The sequence below is a fragment of the Macaca mulatta genome, chromosome 20, assembly GCF_049350105.2.
Source record: "Macaca mulatta isolate MMU2019108-1 chromosome 20, T2T-MMU8v2.0, whole genome shotgun sequence".
In the NCBI taxonomy this organism is placed as follows: Eukaryota; Metazoa; Chordata; class Mammalia; order Primates; family Cercopithecidae; genus Macaca; species Macaca mulatta.
Window position 1 is genome coordinate 69489198 of NC_133425.1, and position 18439 is coordinate 69507636.

The 18439-nt window shown below is 48.8% G+C and overlaps 1 protein-coding gene across 8 annotated transcripts in view; it reads right to left on the reverse strand.

Annotated features, from left to right (window-relative positions):
* Positions 1–2593: 2593 nt before the first annotated feature.
* DDX19A (DEAD-box helicase 19A) overlaps positions 2594–18439 on the reverse strand; it is a 30605-nt gene continuing 14759 nt past the window's right edge. For 3 of the 8 annotated variants that reach the window (XM_077984662.1, XM_015126517.3, XM_015126518.3), the window contains 8 exons: positions 16400–16492; positions 12998–13100; positions 12512–12626; positions 11077–11254; positions 10510–10747; positions 7859–8021; positions 6677–6868; positions 4842–6316 (listed from right to left, as the gene is read on the reverse strand). In XM_077984662.1, coding sequence (XP_077840788.1) covers positions 6255–6316; positions 6677–6868; positions 7859–8021; positions 10510–10747; positions 11077–11254; positions 12512–12626; positions 12998–13100; positions 16400–16461 — 1113 coding nt within the window. In that variant the 5' untranslated portion in view covers positions 16462–16492 and the 3' untranslated portion in view covers positions 4842–6254. Of the gene's footprint in view, positions 2875–4841; positions 6317–6676; positions 6869–7496; positions 8022–10509; positions 10748–11076; positions 11407–12511; positions 12627–12997; positions 13101–16273; positions 16493–18439 lie in introns of those variants that run through there. The other 5 variants (XM_077984664.1, XM_077984663.1, XR_013411181.1 and 2 more) reach the window with 5 other exon arrangements.

The window sequence follows — 18439 nt, forward strand, 5'->3', positions numbered from 1 at the left end:
TTTTGGTTAAAAATCAGCTCATTGTCGCCTCTTGAGTTCCCTCCAAGAGAGGAACTCATTGGAAAGAATTCCTGGTAGCATCTCCTTGCAGTGGCTGTCCTGTAACCACTTTGGCCTCTATCAACATGATGTCTCCAGGTCTCCATCAGGCTCCGATGCATTTGGGTGGCCACAGGCTGGGCTGTCCCCACCTCTCAGGGAAGTGCATCTAAGTCCGGTTTGCCCCTCTGGCACAGCCCTGCCTCCACAGCCCAATTTCCACCATGCCACAGGCAACCCCCATTTTTTTTTATTTGATTTATTTATTTATTGAGACAAGAGTCTTGCTCTGTTGCCCAGGCTGGAGTGCAGTGGTGCTATCTCGGCTCACTGCAACTTCCATCTCCCAGGTTCAAGTGATTCTCCTCAGCCTCCTGAGTAGCTGGGATTACAGGCGCCTGCTACCACGCCTGGCTAATTTTTGTACTTTTAGTAGAGACAGGTATCGCTTCTCAGCTTTTGGCTAAGATCAAGTGTAGCAGAGACAGGGTTTCGCCATGCTGGCCAAGCTGGTCTCAGACTCCTGACCTCAGGTGATCCACTCGCCTCAGCCTCCTAAAGTGCTGGGATTACAGGTGTGAGCCACTGTGCCTGGCCCCAGCTGAGTCTTAAGGCCCAGTGGAAGACAGTGTGTACCACAGCCTGTCTATGAACCTGCCAAGATCTGTTTCTTGTCCTGCATATCCCTCAAAACTCACTGCCTTATGCTGCAGTTGGTCAGCGAGCACACCAAGTGCCAGACCTCCAGAATACAGAGTCCCACATAATCTCATCTTTTTAAAATTTCCTGTTGGCCAAGCACTGTGTTGTTTTGACCCAGCAAGGATACCAAGGAAGTGGTTCTAGTGCAGCGTACCCCACTGTCACCTCTCTCTGAGGACAGCCACCACTGAGCTTTTCAGAGATGCCGGTGCCCTCTCATGAATGCATGCATGTTTGTAATTTTTCTTTTTCTTTTTTTTTTTTTTAATTTGAGATGGGGTTTCACTCTAGTCGCCCAAGCTGGAGTGCAATGGCCCGATCTCGGCTCATCCCAACCTCCACCTCCCGGGTTCAAGTGATTCTCCTGCTTCAGCCTCCCGAGTAGCTGGGATTACAGGCAAGCACCACCATACCCAGCTAATTGTATATTTTTAGTAGAGACAGATTTTCTCCATGTTGGTCAGGCTGGTCTTGAACTCCAGACCTCTGGTGATCTGCCTGCCTCGGCCTCCCAAAGTGCTGGGATTACAGGCGTGAGCCACTGTGACTGGCCACTTTTTTTTTTTTTTTTGAGACTGATTCTCACTGTCGCCCAGGCTGGAGTGCAGTGGCGGGAATCTCGGCTGATTGTAAGTTCTGCCTCCCGGGTTCACGCCATTCTCCTGCCTCAGCCTCCCGAGTAGCTGGGACTGCAGGTGCCTGCCACGACACCCGGCTAATTTTTTTGTATTTTTAGTAGAGACCATGTTCACCAGGATGGTCAGGATCTTCTGACCTCGTCATTTGCCTGTGTCAGCCTCCCAAAGTGTTGGGATTACAGGCGTGAGCCACTGCGCCCGGGCCTTTTTTTTTTTTTTAAGAGACAGGGTCTCCTGTCACCCAGACTGGTGCAGAGCTCACTGCAGCCTCAAAAACTCCTGGATTCAAGTGATCCTCCCACCTCAGCCTCCGGAGCAGCTGGAGCCCAGCTAAAACAATTTTTTTTTAATATTTTATGGCCAGGCACGGTGGCTTATGTCTGTAATCCCAGCATTTTGGGGGGCTGAGGTGGGTGGATCACAAGGTCAGGAGTTCAAGACCAGCCTGGCCAAGATGGTGAAACCCCATCTCTACTAAAAACACAAAAAAATTAGCCGGGCGTGGTGGCGGGCGGCTGTGATCCCAGCTACTTGGGAGACTGAGGCAGAGAATTGCTTGAACCTGGGAGGTATAGGTTGTGGTGAGCTGAGATCAAGCCACTGCACTCCAGCCTGAGCAACAGAGTAAGACTCCATCTCAAAAAAAAAAAAAAAGGTATTTTACCTATCCACAGGCAGCAGACAAGGAAGTACCTTCTGTGACTGGCAAGGTCAGATGCATCATTCCTTGCTAGGCAAAGGGAAGGTAAAATACTGAAACTACATTTTTAAAAATAAAAGTATTCCCTTTTGAGTGTGAATTAAGAATCAATGCGCCTTCTCACTACTCTTGTGAAAAAAAATCACAGCTCCTGCAGCAAGTCTATGCCTGGGTACCAACCAACCCACAAAATCCAAGAGGAGGTCCCCCTCTCCCGCCTCTGTGGGGCTGCGGACAGTATGTACGTGGGCCGGCCTGCTCCTCAGAGTGTGGAATTTACATCTTTCCTCTAGCGACTGTTTGTGCTGCTGAGAACAGCACAGGCTCTCTGGCAGCCTGCTTCTCTCCAGGGGAAGCCTGTGAAGCAGAAGAAACATATGGCATCTGCACTCAGGGCGCCCAGTTCCATCCGGCCTCCCTATAAAACGACTTTGCCTTTCCTTTTTTAAAATTACAAAAATAATTCAACCAATACATAAACATATGAAGTGAATCACCGAGGGCCTTCCTACAATATCTTTTTTGTGCCCACCATTTGTCATGGAATGGGTAAAGGGTACCAGAGAGGGAAGAGACGCTGCCCCCTCGTGGGGCCATGGCAGTCCCCTGGGCTGCGTCTCCACAGTGCTTCCTGTGAAACGCTGTTACCACAGGCACCGCACTGGAGACCATGAAAGGGAAGAGTTTGACATCTCAGCTATCTTTGCTATAAACAGAAATAAACCTTACCTAAGGCTTGAGTACACTTAGGCCGGACACGGTGGCTCACGCCTGTAACCCCAGCACTTTGGGAGGCTGAGGTGGGTGGGTCATGAGGTCAGGAGTCTGAGACCAGCCTGGTCAACATGGTGAAACCCCATCTCTACTAAAAATACAAAATTAGCCCAGCGTGGTGGCAAATGCCTGTAATCCCAGTTACTTGGGAGACTGAGGCAGGAGAATCACTTGAGCCCGAGAGACAGAGGTTGTAGTGAGCCAAAATCGCACCACTGCACTCCAGCCCAGGCAACGAGAGCGAAACTCCGTCTCATAATAATAATAATAGTAATAATAAAGTAGTGAGACAAGAATGGGCAGCTCCCCAACAGAAAAGATTTTCCAAGAAACTGAATATTTGCCAAGCCTCACTAAGTCAAAATCGAAAAAACAATGACATAATCTGTTGGCAAAGTTTTAAACATTGATTATAGTGTTGGCAACCATGTAAGATAATATGTATTTTTGTATCACAGTAACATAAATTGCTAAAAACCTTTTGGCAAGTGTAAATGGCAATGAATTAAAAATTTAAATGTCCCTACTCTTTGACCCAACAATTCTACTTCCAGGAATAATAGCCTGCAGTGATTTTCACCAAACGCTCAAAAATAAGAGGTTGGGCACAGTGGCTCATGCCTGTAATCCCAGCACTTTGGGAGGCCCAGGTGGGCAGACTGCTTAAGCTCAGGAGTTCAAAACCAGCCTGGACAGCATGGTGAGACCCCATCTCTACAAAAATTAGCTGGGTGTGGTGGTGCAGGCCTAAAGTCCCATCTACTTGGAGGGGTGAGGCAGGAGGGTCACCTGAGACTGGCTCGAGGTTGCAGTGAACTGAGATCATGTCACTGTATTCCAGCCTGGGTGACAAAAGTGAGAGCTGGTCTCAAAAAAAAAAAAAAGAACAAAGAAGTTCAGGCTGGGTAAAGGGCTCATGCCTACAATCCCAACTACTTGGGAGGCTGAGGTAGGAGGATCGCTTGAGCCCAGTAGTTTGAGACTGGACTGGGCAACATAGTGAGGCTCCATCTCTACAAAAATAAATCTTTTTTAAAAAGATGTTCAGGCCAGGCGCAGTAGCTCACACCTGTAATCCCAGCACTTTTGGAGACTGAGGTGGGCGGATCACGAGGTCAGGAGTTTGAGACCAGTCTGACCAACATGGTGAAACCCCGTCTCTACTAAAAATACAAAAATACCCGGGCGTGGTGGCGGGCACCTGCAATCCCAGCTACCCAGGAGGCTAAGGCAGGAGAATGGCTTGAACCTGGGAAGTGGAGGTTGCAGTGAGCCAAGATCACACCACGGCATTCCAGCCTGGGCGAGAGAGTGAGACTCCATCTCAAAAAAAAAAAAAAAAGATGTTCAGCCGGGCGTGATGGCACACACCTACAATCCTAGCACTCTGGGAGGCCAAGAGAGGCAGGCAGATCATTTGAGGTCAGTTCGAGACCAGCCTGGCCAACATGGCGAAACCCCGTCTCTACTGAAAATATAAAAATTAGCCGGGCATGGTGGCATGCGCCTGTAATCCCAGCTACTTGGGAGGCTGAGGCAAGAGAATTGCTTGAAGCTGGGAGCAGAGGTTGCAGTGGGCCAAGATCACGCCACTGCACTCCAGGCCAGAGTGACACTCTGTCTCAAAAAAAAAAAAAAAAGTTCATTGTAGTAATGTGGGTAAGAGCCATGTACTGGAAATCCCCCATGCCTATCACTAGAGGAACCAGGACATAAATGCTGGGACAGCTACATGCTGAAAGGACGGTGGATGGTGTTTCCAGGGCAAGGAAGATGTGTGTGTATTGGACCTTCAACATGTCTAACACATGCTGATCAGTGAAAGCAGGTTGCACAGTAGTGTGAATAGAATGTTCCCATTTTTGTAAAAGAAAAATGGGTTTATGCAAATAAAAGGCAATATGGTAGAATAGTCACCAAGCTGCCAGGAATCAGGATCCCAGAGGAGTAGGGATAGAGAGCACTCTCACTTTATATACACACACGCCTTTTTAAAATGAGTATATATTTGTCTAATAAGCGGAAAAATACAAATAAAAACAAATCATGATTAGTAGAGCATTTCTCATAATTACTTTAAAATGTCTTAGCATAATGAATGATGCATACAGCTATAATTTATCCATCCTTATTTATTTATTGAGTCAGGGTCTCACTCTGTTACCCAGGCTGGAGTGCAGTGGCGCCATCTCAGCTCACAGCAGCCTCTACCCAGGCTTCAGTGATCCTCCTACCTCAGCCTCCCGAGTAGCTGGGACTACAGGCGTGCGCCACCACGCCCAGCTACATTTTTTCTATCTTTGGTAGAGACGGGGTTTCATCATGTTGGCCAGGCTGGTCCCGAACTCCTGAGCTCAACCGATCCACCCGCCTCAGCCTCCCAAAGTGCTGGGATTACAGGCATGAGCCACCACGCCCGGCCTATTCATCCTTATTCATATTATGTAGGAATCAGAGCTCTTCATAATGTCCACTATTATAAATGAGCAGCATAATCAGAGTATTCCCTTGGTCATAACTTCCGTTCCAAACTCTTGTTCAGCTCCCGGCCCAGTGTGACACCCGGGGGTAAGAACCAACTACATGTGTGCTCACAAACTCACCTGGGGTCTCCCGGCTGCTGCAACTGAGTACCAGGGGCCTAAGCAGAGGGAGCAACTGAGAGAAGGAAGAAAAGCCAAGCCCAGGCCCAGCCCCTTCATCGGCCCTTGCCAGGTCACTCTCTCCCAAGAGGTCAGGATTCACTGACTTCCATGTTTCTCTCCAAATCTGAAGTTTACAAAGTAGCTGAGCTGCTCATCAGGGATACGCAAGGCTACTTTCTGCAGCAGAGAACAGAAGTGAAAGGGAGAAGGGATAAGCAAGAAAGTCTCTGGATTTCAGGAGAAGGAAGACGGCCCAAGGGCAAGAGAAACACATGTGAAAGGTCCAGTGAAGAGACAGGGAGGGGGCAGCTCTGGCCTCCTCTGCTGCCGCTTCCCTCGTTCAGTCCATGGCGGTGAGGCTCACACCATTTTCCACTCAGCCTCCTCCGCACAACCTGCATGTCTACCATTTCTTCAAGGGCTGGAGCTGGTTCCACGATGCCTAGCCAAAATCTGAAGGGGGTCTTGGGGCCAGTGACTGCCAATGTGACCAGATTATTATAAAGATGGGGGAAATGTGGCTTTTAAAAAAGTGGGGAAAGGACCCAATTTTCCAAAATGCAAATTTTTCCTTCTACTGCCCCCCGTCATTTGCACACATTTTTGTCAAGTCCAAACATAATTTGAAGTGAGGTAGGTAGTTTCTCTCTACTCATGCCGTTGTCCTTGGGGTGATGTTGGGGGCTGTGCCCTGAACGCACTTGTCTCCCGTGCAGGGGCAGTGTCAGGGCTGGCACCAGTGGCTGGTGGAGCTTCTCAGTTGGCTATTTTCTCAATCTCATCCAAATCATCTGTGTCCAATCGTTCTATCTTCTTATCTGGGGGAAAAATACACAGGTCTCTACCGTGCCCAGGAATGTGCCCCACCCTGGGCCACAGCAATCATTCATTCATCCCCAAAGGCTCCGGGTGCCTGAGCAGGGGGCAGCAGGGCCCCTAGTCACTGACAGCAACAGTCAGAGCCCCATGCCCCGAAGCCCGGTCATGGGGGAGCTGTCCTTGGAGTCCTTGGGTCCTGAAGTCTCCAGGTGTGGCCCTGAGAACTGCCATATGGTCAGAAAGGAGGGGAGTGTGCCAGGGACAGAGCCTCTCTCGGGGCTACAGAAGATCCTACCTCTTTCCCCACCCCGCCCCCCTTAGTAAAGGGCACCAGGCACAGGACCCTCCCCGGGACTCACTAAAATGCTCCTGGATTCTGTTCAGGATGTTCATGCTGTGCTTGCTGTCCACCATGTTCACTGCCAGGCCCCTCTTGCCAAAGCGGCCTGTGCGCCCGATCCGGTGCAGGTAGGTCTCGTTGTCAGGGTTCCCGTCCTTGTCCACGGGAAGATCAAAGTTGATAACGACAGACACTTGTTCAACATCGATGCCTATGGGAAGAAGAGATGGAGGCTGAGAGGACTAAGGACAGGAGACAGAAATCACTGTTGTCCACAGGTAGGTCAATGCATACCAACTTTGGATAGAGGGAAAGAATTTGGGACAGGCCAACTCTGGGAGTTGGGTACAAGAGAGGGCACATATAGGCAGGCAGCAGAACCCAGAGGAAAAGAAGAGAACTTTGGCAGGTGCCAACAAAATCATGAAATCAATCAGGGAGATTGTGTCTCTGGGAGACACAATGTTCTGGAGATGCGCGCCCCTGGAAGAGCAGGCTCTGTTCTCTACCACTCAGATGCCTGTACATTTCCTTCCACCAAGTCAGGACTCCTGGCTTCTGTGAGAGTTCTTTTTCTTTCTTTTTTAATTTTTGAGATGGAGTTTCGCTCGTTGCCCAGGCTGGAGTGCAATGGCGTGATCTTGCTCACCGCAACCTCCATCTCCCGGGTTCAAGCAATTCTCTGTCTCAGCCTCCCGAGTAGCTGGGATTACAGGCGCATGCCACCACGTCTGGCTAATTTTTGTATTTTTACTAGAGATGGAGTTTCATCATATTGGTCAGGCCGGTCTCGAATTCCTGACCTCAGGTGATTTGCCCACCTTGGCCTCCCAAAGTGCTGGGATTATAGGCGTGAGCCACTGCGCCTGGCCTCTTCGTTTTTTTTTTTTGGAGACGGATTCTCACTCTGTCACCCAGGATAGAGTGCAATGGCACAATCTCGGCTCACTGCAACCTCCATCTCCAGGGTTCAAGTAATTCTCCTGCCTTGGGATTGCAGGTGTGAGCCATCGTGCCCAGCATGTGTGAGTTCTTATCACCTGAGGGAAATGCAAACAGTCTCTCCTAGAAAGGAATATTGTCACCAGCCACACCGATCTCCCTGAGACCATACAACTTTCCTGTATACAAGGATTTCTGGCTCTAACTGGGCCTGGGACCCCGAGCCTGGCAGACCAGGTGGGACACATCCTCTGCTCACCGCGGGCACACACGTTGGTGGTCACCAGAACCTTCTCTTTGCCCTCTCGGAAGCGCTCAATCACCGCAGCCCTCTGCTCCACCATCATCTCCCCACTCAGCAGAGCCACCTGGTGGCCTTCTTTTGAGAGCTCTGCTGCCAGCCAACTAGCTGTTTTACGAGTCTGGAAGAAAAAAAACAATTGAGAAATGAAAAGTATTTGAGTATATATTTTTTCTTTTCGAGACAGGGTCTTGCTGTCACCCAGGGTGATCTCAAAAGTCCTGGGCTCAAGCCATTATCCTGTCTTGGCTTCCCAAAGTGCTGGGAGTAAAGGCGTGAGGCACCACACTCAGCTGAAGATATTTTTGATCTGGAAGACTGCTCCTGAAACGTAGCAGCTAAAGGCTAAATTTCTTAAAATTATAAACCCGATATAGTGCAACAGGGAGTAACAATGTCATCTGGGTTGTAATCTTACAAAAATATTTGTACCTGGCTAGACATGGTGGCTCACACCTGTAATCCTAGCACTTTGGGAGGCAGAGGCACGTAGATCGGTTGAACTCAGGAGTTTGAGAGCAGCCTGGGCAACATGGCCAAACCCTGTTTCTACAAAAAATTTAGCTAGGCATGGTGGCGTGGGCCTGTAAGTCCCAGCTACTTGCAGGAGCTGAGGCAGGAGAATCATTGTAATGGGAGGCAATAAAATGCAAGTGAGGAAATTCTTCTTAGGAGTCTTAAGAGACATGACAATTAAATGCAACAAGCAAACCTTGACTGGCTCTTGGATTTAACAAAACAAAAAGCAATAAAGATGAGCTGGGCACAGTGCCATATGCCTGGAGTCCCAGCTACTTGGGAGGTTGAGGTGGGAGAATCGCTTGAGCCCAGGAGTTTGAGTCCAGCCTGGGCAAGGTAGTGAGACCATCTCAAAAGAAAAAAAAAAGAATATGTTTTTGCGCCAGGCACAGTGGCTCACGCCTGTAATCCCAGTACTTTGGGAGGCCACATCAGGTGGATCACCTGTGGTCGGCAGTTCAAGACCAGCCTGGGCAACATGGTGAAAACCCCTCTACCAAAAATATAAAAATTAGCTGGGCATGATGGCAGGTGCCTGTAATCCCAGCCACTTTGGAGGCTGAGGCAGCAGAATCACTTGAACCCGGGAGACAGAAGTTGCAGTGAGCCAAGATGAAGCCATTGCACTCCAGCCTGGGTGACAGAGCTAGACTCTGTCTCAAAAAAAGAAAAAAGAATACTTTTGGCACAAGTGGAGGAAGGAGAATGTAGATTATATTTGAGATATTACTGTTATCACTATATCATTACCTTGTATGTTTCTTTGTTTCGAGACAGAGTGTTGCTTTGTGAGCCATGCTAAGTGCAGTGACATGATCACAGCTGACTGCAGCCTCTAACTCCTGGGCTCAAGGGATCCTCCCACCTCAGTCTTCCGAGTAGCTGAGACCACAGGTGTGTGCCACCACATCCAGCTAAATTTTTTTTAAAGAGTTTTAGAGATGGGGTCTCGCGATGTTGCCCACGCTGGTCTCAAACTCCTGGGCTGAAGCGATCTTTCTGACTTGGCCTCCAAAAGTGTTGGGATTACAGGCATGAGCCACTGAGCCTGGCCTTTTTTTTTTTTTTGAGATGGAGTCTCGCTCTGTCACCCAGGCTGGAGTGCAGTGGCGCAATATCGGCTCACTGCAACCTCCGCCTCCCGGGTTCAAGTGATTCTGCTGCCTCAGCCTCCCGAGTAGCTGGGATTACAGGCATGTGCCACCACGCCTGGTTAATTTTGTATTTTTAGTAGAGACAGGGTTTCTCCATGTTGGTCAAGCTGATCTCCAACTCTTGACCTCAGGTGATCCGCCCGCCTCGGCCTCCCAAAGTGCTGGGATTACAGGCGTGAGCCACCGTGCTCAGCTGTCTCTTTTATTCTAAAATCATTTTGACATTTTCTTCAGAGATCTTAAATATTTATTTTTTCTATTATCAATGAGAACTATCCTATTTTCTAAGTATTTGCTGTTTGAGAATGGAAAACTATGTGTGTGAATGTTATGACTAACCATCTTGCTGAACTTTTTTTTTTTTTTTTTTTGAGATGGAGTCTCACTCTGTCGCCAGGCTGGAGTGTAGTGGTGTGATCTCAGCTCACTGCAAGCTCCGCCTCCCAGGTTCACACCATTCTCTTGCCTCAGCCTCCCGAGTGGCTGGGATTACAGGCACCCGCCACCATGCCCAGCTAATTTTTTGTACTTTGAGTAGAAATGGGATTTCACCATGTAAGCCAGGATGGTCTCGGTCTCCTGACCTCGTGATCCGCCCGCCTGGGCCTCCCAAAGTGCTGCAATTACAGGCATGAGCCACCGTGCCTGGCCATCTTGTTGAATTTTTAATTTTTCTTACAAATATGAGTTGATTCTCTTGGGTTACACAATAATACATCATCCACAAATAAGACATAAAGTTCAGGGGCTCTATGTTTAGGCTATGTATCCCTTGGGATACTACCATTACCCCCACTAAAGGAGAGCCTGTCTCTTACATCTTCAGAAACCACTTCCTTTCTTCCCACGGCACCCAGGGGCATCCAGTCCTCCTGAGCCCTGTGGGGAGCTGGCTGAGAGGGAAGGGCCAGGCCTGCCACTGCTGCTACTACTCACATGGCAGAAGATCATGGCTTGAGCAATGGTGATGGCCCCATAGAGGTTACACAAGGCCTGGAACTTCTCGTCTCTGCTGCTGCACAGGACATAGTACTGCTTGATGGTGTCCAGGGTCTCTTCCTCCCGCTTCAGTTTGATAATGTTTGGGTCTGGGACCACTTTCTGGGCAAACTTCCAGACAGAGTCTTCAAAGGTGGCAGAGAAAAGCAGCATCTGGCAGTTCCTGGGCAGCATCCTGCAAGGGAAGGCCCTGGCATGTGGCCCCAGGTGGCCCCGGGAAGCAGCGGAAGCACAGCCTCCCCAGCTGGGTCTAGATGCCCAGGAAGGCTGAAGGGGAAGGAGGAGCAGCAGGCCTGGGTGGGGGACAGGGGTTGGGGTCTCCTTTCTCAGCCCAGGCTGGGAGGGACTGTGGTCAGTGCTGACAAGGAAATGGCCTGTCAAACAAATGCTGCTGAGAGTACGAGAGACAAGACCCTGGCAGAGGCCAGAGGAGGCGTCTGAAGTGAAGGGAGAAGACACTGCAGATGGGGAGGCTGAGGAGTCCTCTGCCCTCGAGATCCCTACCTCTGGATGCGGATGCTCTGATCCTGGTGGCCCTGAGTGGCTATCATGACGTCAGCTTCATCCAGAACAAACACCTTGATTTTCTTGGGATCAATGAACTTGAGCTTAGAGCACCAGTCCAGCACGGTCCCAGGGGTGCCAATGACAATCTGCTCGCTGATCTTCTGGCCTCTTTCCACTGTGGAGACCCAGGTGATTTTCATGGGTATTTCAAAGGCAAAGCCAGCTCTGGAAATCAAAGCCCTGCCCATCCTTCTAGGACTAGGAGAACAAGTTATTTCCAGATTTCAAAACACACATGAGTGTTCCCCTCAGTCTTGGTTTCTTCTGCTGTGAAGTGGGCAGAATGATACCTATCTCAGTGCACTGTGGTCAGATCAAATCCCACACAGCAATCCTTCAATAAGCATCAGTTCCTTTCTTCTTCCTCCTATAATCCAACACCATCCAACTCTTTTTATGTTTGTTTGTTTATTTACTTATTTATTTTGAGACAGGGTCTCACTCTGTTGCCCAGACTAGAGTGCAGTGACACAGTCATGGCTCACTGTAGCATTGACCACACAGGGTCAAGTGATCCTCCTGCCTCAGCCTCTCAAAAGGCTGGGACTACAAGCTGGCACTTCCACGCTGGCTAATTTTTTTTTTTTTTGAGATGGAGTCTTGCTCTGTTGTCCAGGCTGAAGTGCAGTGGCGTGATCTCGGCTCACTGCAAGCTCTGCCTCCCGGGTTCATGCCATTCTCCCGCCTCAGCCTCCCGAGTATCTGGGACTACAGATGCCCGCCACCACAACCGGCTAATTTTTTGTATGTTTTAGTAGAGATGGGGTTTCACCGTGTTAACTAGGATGGTCTCGATCTCCTGACCTCATGATCTGCCCACCTCGGCCTCCCAACGTGCTGGGATTACAGGTGTGAGCCACCACGCCCGGCCGCTTGGCTAATTTTGTGTGTGTGTGTGTGTGTATGTTGCCCAGGCTGGTCTTGAACCATGTGCTGAAGCAATCCTCCCACCCTGGCCTCCCAAAGGGCTGGGATTGCAGGTGTGAGCCACTGTACCTGGTTTTGCTTACTTTTAAAGAAAGGGAGCTGACCCCAACCTTCCATCCTCAGTCCTGTTAATCCCTCTTTGGTAAGCAGGTACCAGAACTCTGGATGCTAAATTCAAAACTCTACATTCTTAGCGAAGAACTCTAGATATTAAGAACTCTGTGAGCCATGCATGGATTTTTTTAATCAACCAAAAATCTTATTTTAAGACTGAAAAAGACTGTCAACAAATTAGCAGGTATTCAAATAGATTCAAAGAGAGCAACACAGTTAGGCTCCAGAGTCAGACTGAATTAGAAAGTTGAATATGGTCATCGCATCTTCAAAATTCAAACACCCAACCCCCTACCCTGCTCACTGTTCAGGTGTCGCCTGCTGTACTCACATTTATTGCCTCGAACAGCGTAGGCAAGCTTCAGTTCTGGGTAAAATTTGCCCATCTGCTCAATCACTTTTCCTGTTTGAAGCGCCAGCTCATATGTTGGGGACAGGCACAGACACTGACAGAAAAATCATAAAGGATGAGTTTAGGAGAACCATTTGGTAACAGACCTGAAGGCACCCAGTATGCTGATGTTATTAGCACTTGAATAGCACAGGGAAGCGTGTCGTTCCATCCAGGCCCACCTTTCAGCTATAGATTGAAGCCTGCAGCAGGTAGCCCTGGCTTGGCAGAGGGCTTTGGAAGCCATGGTCTAAGGCTGCTGCTTCCAAGCACATCCTCCCAGGTCAGGGCCTGATGTAGGAACTTGCTCTGCCTGAGCCACAGCCTAAGGCATCGGAAGCTTCAGACCACTCGTTAATCCCCACCAGATGGCATTGCGCTCCCCAGGGCAAGCAACCCAGGATACCCAGCCCCGCAAGCCCTCACCTGGGGATATCTGTCTGCTGGCTCCACTCGACTGAGCATGGCTAGGACAAAGGCAGCTGTTTTACCAGTGCCAGACTGAGACTGTGCAATCAGGTTCTGTGGGCTAGATCAAGGAAGAGCAGAAATGAAACATATTGGTGAAACTCAGTAACATGTCAACGTTCTTTCTGAATGAAAGGCATATTTCCCCCTGATGCTTCTCTGTATTACCCAGGTTTTCTCCACTAAGCACAAATTACTTTCATACATTTTTTAATATACTGTTAAAAAGCTGCTTAAATTGTAAAATAAATTATTATTTTAAACGGGCTTACACCAAGAAATTCTCATTCTAGCCTCTAGCACAGCTAGGACTCCAGTTTTGTACCCCAAGGGTCACAGGGAAATCAAGCGTGCAGAGTAAGATCTGTACCCAGACAAGTTCCCATCAATATTTTTGGCTGAGGCGTGATGCATTCCAAAATTTGGCTCCTTCTGTGTGTGCCTTTCCCCAGCTTTATGGACAAGATGCTAAGTCAGGTGGATGTTTTAGGGGGAATTTTTACATTCCACTTTATGGGACTCAGCATCATGGGAATAGGTGGCATGTTTGTCATTTTTAAAAAAGATAAATATGGCTCACGCCTGTAATCCCAGCACTTTGGGAGGCCGAGATGGGCGGATCGCAAAGTCAGGAGATCGAGACCATCCTGGTAAACATGGTGAAACCTCGTCTCTACTAAAAATACAAAAAATTACCCAGGCGTGGTGGCAGGCACCTGTAGTCCCAACTACTCGGGAGGCTGAGGCAGGAGAATGGTGTGAACCCGGGAGGCGGAGCTTGCAGTGAGCCAAGATTGTGCCACTGCACTCCAGCCTAGGCGACAGAGCTAGACTCTGTCTCACAAAAAAAAAAAAAAAAAAAAGGCTAAATAAGGTAAGGTGGGCAGATCACTTGAGGTCAGGAGTTCGAGACCAGCCTGGCCAACACATGGTGAAACTCCACCTCCATTAAAAATACAAAAATTAGGCTGGGCACGGTGGCTCATGCCTGTAATCCCAGCACTTTGGGAGACCGAGGCGGGCAGATCACAGGTCAGGAGTTCGAGACCAGCTTGGTCAACATGGTAAAACCCCATCTCTACTAAAAATACAAAAATTAGCCAGGCATGGTGGTGGACACCTGTAATCCCAGCTACTCAGGAAGCTGAGCCAAGAGAATCGCTTGAACCCGGGAGGCGGAGGTTGCAGTGAGCCAAGACTGCACCACTGCACTCTAGCCTGGGCAACAGAGCGAGACTTCATCTCAAAAACAAACAAACAAACAAACAAAAAATACAAAAAGTAGCCAGGTGTGGTGGCAGGCACCTGTAATCACAGCTACTCAGGAGGCTGAGGTAGGAGAATCACTTGAACCCGGAAGGCAGAGGCTGCAGTGAGCCGAAATCGCACCACTGCACTCCAGCCTGTGTGACAGAGGAGACTCCATTTCAAAAAAGAAAAAAAGATAAATATGCCAGATGCAGTAACACATGCCTGTAATCCCAACACTTTGGGAGGCTGAGGCTGGAGACTCACTTGAGGCCAGGAGTTTGAGACCAGCCCTGGCAACATGGTGATAACCCTGTCTCTACAAATTTTTTTTTTTTTTTTTTTGATACACAGTCTTACTCTGTCGCCCAGGCTGGAGTGCAGTGGTGTAATCTTGGCTCATTGCAACCTCTGCTTCCTGGGTTCAAGCGATCCTCCCACCTCAGCCTCCCTAGCAGCTGGGATTACAGGTGTGTGCTGCCACGCCCAGCTAATTTTTTTTTATTTTTTGTAGACACGGGGTTTCACCATGTTGGCCAGGCTGGTCTCAAACTCCTGACCTCAGGTGATCCACGTGCCTCAGCTTCTCAAACTACAAAAAAATTTGTTTAAAGTCAGGAGGTCGAGGCTGCAGTGGGCTATAATTGCACCACTACACTCTAGCCGGGGAAACAGTGAGACCCTGTCTCAAAAGGAGCTCACTCTGGTCAGGGTGGGAGCAGGATGTGGAAGGAGGGGAATTCAGGGGCTTCAACTATCAACTGGACATGCTTCCTTTCTTGGCAGGATAGGGCTACAGAGCTATTCTTGGTATTGTACTTTACACCTCTGTGTAGGTCTCAAAAATTTCCAAATAATATTTTGTTTGTTTGTTTGTTTGTTTGTTTGTTTTTGAGATGGAGTCTCACTCTCGCCCAGGCTGGAGTGCAGTGGCGTGATCTCCGCTCACTGCAAGCTCCGCCTCCCGGGTTTACGCCATTCTCCTGCCTCAGCCTCCCGAGTAGCTGGGACTACAGGCGCCCGCCACCTCACCTGGCTAGTTTTTTGTATTTTTTAGTAGAGATGGGTTTCACTGTGTTAGCCAGGGTGGTCTCGATCTCCTGACCTAGTGATCCGCCCATCTCGGCCTCCCAAAGTGCTGGGATTACAGGCATGAGCCACCGCGGCCGGCCTATTTTGTTTGTTTTTTAATTCATTGCAACACCATTCACATCAAAATAATATTTTTCAAACCCAATTTTTTTTTTCTTGAGACAGAGTCTCACTCTGTTTCCCAGGCTATAGTGTAGTGGCGCGATGTCGGCTCACTGCAACCTCTGCCCCTGGGGTTCAAGCGATTCTCCTGCCTCAGCCTCCCATGTAGCTGAGACCACAGGCACGTGCCACTATGCCAGGCTAATTTTTGTATTTTTAGTTAGGTTTTTTTTTTTTTTTTTTTGAGACAGGGTCTTGCTCTGTTGCCCAGGCTAGAGTGCAGTGGCACCATCTCAGCTCACTGCAACCTCTGCCTCCCGGGTTCAAGCAATTCTCCTGCTTCAGCCTCCCCAGTAGCTGGGACTACAGGCACATGCCACCAGGCCCAGATAATTCATTAAAAAATTTTTTTTTATTTTAGTAAGACAGGGTTTCACCATGTTGCCCAGGCTGCTCTCAAATTCCTGAGCTCAGGCAGTCCATCCACCTTGGCCTCCCAAAGTGCTAGTATAACAGGTGTGGGCCACTGTGCCCAGCTAATTTTTTGTACTTTTAGTAGAGACAGGGTTTTGCCATGTTGGCCTGGCTGGACTCAAACTCCTGACCTCAGGTGATCCACCCGCCTCGGCCTCCCAACGTGCTAGGATTACAGGAGTGAGCCACCATGCCCGGCCTTAAGCCCAATTTTTAAGATAGCATAGAATAAAGCACTATTTTTCTCTGTAAGTTTCTATTGGTAAGTGGAAAAGGCAGAAACTGTATCTAACTCCATCCAATTCTCTCTGCACTTGCCTAAGCTGTTTTCCTGAGGAAACACGTGGCCCCAAACAGCCCCTTCTGTTCTCAGGCACAAAAAGGCAGTTTGTGGAAGACTGATTTAATTATACTGGGAGAGATGCACTTGGTCTGCATACTCACGGTTCAGCAAGCATCATGGGTAATGCGTTCTCTTGTATCTTGGAAGGTCGATTGAAGCCCATGGCATAGACTCCCTGGAGAAGCTGTGGTTTCCTAGGAAGCCAGGAAGACAGAGGATGGATGCCTAGAAGTTGGAATTGTTTAGAGGCCTAGAATCTTATCTTTTTCTATAGTTAGGAATGATGCTTCTTACCTCTGTCAGACGCATTTTCCTTAAAAAACACTGTCAATAACCAAAGCAAAGCAAACCAAGCTACTGCCTCTCCCTAAGGAATCTTAATCTGCAACTATTTCCATAATTCATAAAATACAGACTGCTTTATTTTCTTAGAGAAATTAATGCTTTCAGCAGACCCACAAATCTGGCTGGCCTTGGAGGACAAGTGTTCCCTGGACACAGCAAGGGTGGTGGTTATTAATTCATAGCATTAAATAAATTATAAAATATGTATCTAAAAATAGGCCAGGTGCAGTGACTCATGCCTGTAATCTCAGCACTTTGGGAGGTCAAGGCAGGCCAACTGTTTGAGGCCAGGAATTTGAGACCAGCCTGGGCAACACGGTGATACCTCGTCTCTACAAAAAAAAAAAAATACAAAAATTAGCTGGGTACACCTGTAGTCCCAGCTACTCAAGAGGCTGAGGTGGGAGGCTCACTTGAGCTTCGCAGCTCAAGGCTGCAGTGATCTGTGATTGAGCCACTGCACTCCAGCCAGGGTGACAGACTGGGACTCTAAATAAGTATATAATAAATGAAAATAAACACTATTTACTATACTGCTAAGATTTAGAAGTCCTTTTTTTCCATGTTCCTTCCAAAGCCAGCTGTGCAAATACTCAAGACTGTCAACAGGTAAGGAAATTGATGGGCTGGACGTGGTAGCTCACTCGAGTAATCCTAGCAGTTTGGGAGGCCTAGGTGGGATGATTGCTTGAGGAGTCCTGGCGTTCAAGACTGGCCTGGGCGGTCAGGCACGGTGGCTCAAGCCTGTAATCCCAGCACTTTGGGAGGCTGAGACGGGCGGATCACGAGATCAGGAGATCGAGACCATCCTGGCTAACACGGTAAAACTCCGTCTCTACTAAAAAATACAAAAAACTAGCCGGGCGAGGTGGCGGGCGCCTGTAGTCCCAGCTACTCGGGAGGCTGAGGCAGGAGAATGGTGTAAACCCGGGAGGCGGAGCTTGCAGTGAGCTGAGATCCGGCCACTGCACTCCAGCCTGGGCGACAGAGCGAAACTCCGTCTCAAAAAAAAAAAAAGACTGGCCTGGGCAACACAGTGAGACCCCGTCTCTAAAAATGAGCTAGACAAGGTGGCATGCACCTGTAGTCCTAGCTACTTGGGAGACTGAGGCAGGAGGATTGCCTGAGGCTAAGAGTTCGAGACTATAGTGAGCTATGATTGCCCCACTGCACTCTGGGCGGGGCAACAGGGCCAGGTCATCTCTTTTTAAAAAAAAAAAAGAAAAAAGAATTTTTTTTTTTTTGAGATGGAATCTTACTCTGTCACTCAGGCTAGAGTGCAATGGCGTGATTTTGGCTCACTGCAGCCTCTGCCTCCTGGGTTCAAGCGAGTCTCCTACCTCAGCCTCCTGAGTAGCTAGGATTACAGGCGCATACTGCCACCCACACCTGGCTAATTTTTGTATTTTTAGTACAGGTGGGATTTTGCCATGTTGGCCAGGCTGGTCTTGAACTCCTAATCTCAGGTGATCCACCTGCCTCGGCCTCCCAAAGTGCTAGGATTACAGGCGTGAGCCACTGCGCCCAGCGAGAAAAAAAGAAAATTGATGAAGCCAGTTTCTAGTAGCTGATATAAACAGTTAAAGGTTGTTCAATTAACCTACTAAACTTTACAAATGCTCAGATTCACTTAGGTCTAATCAAAGTAAACAGACACACACTAACTTCTTTTTGAGAGACGTTCTCACTCTGTTGCCCAGGCTGGAGTGCAGTTGTGTGAACTGGGGTCACTGCAACCGACACCTCCCGGGCCTCAAGAGATCCTCCCACCTCGGCCCCTCAAGTAGCTGGGGCTG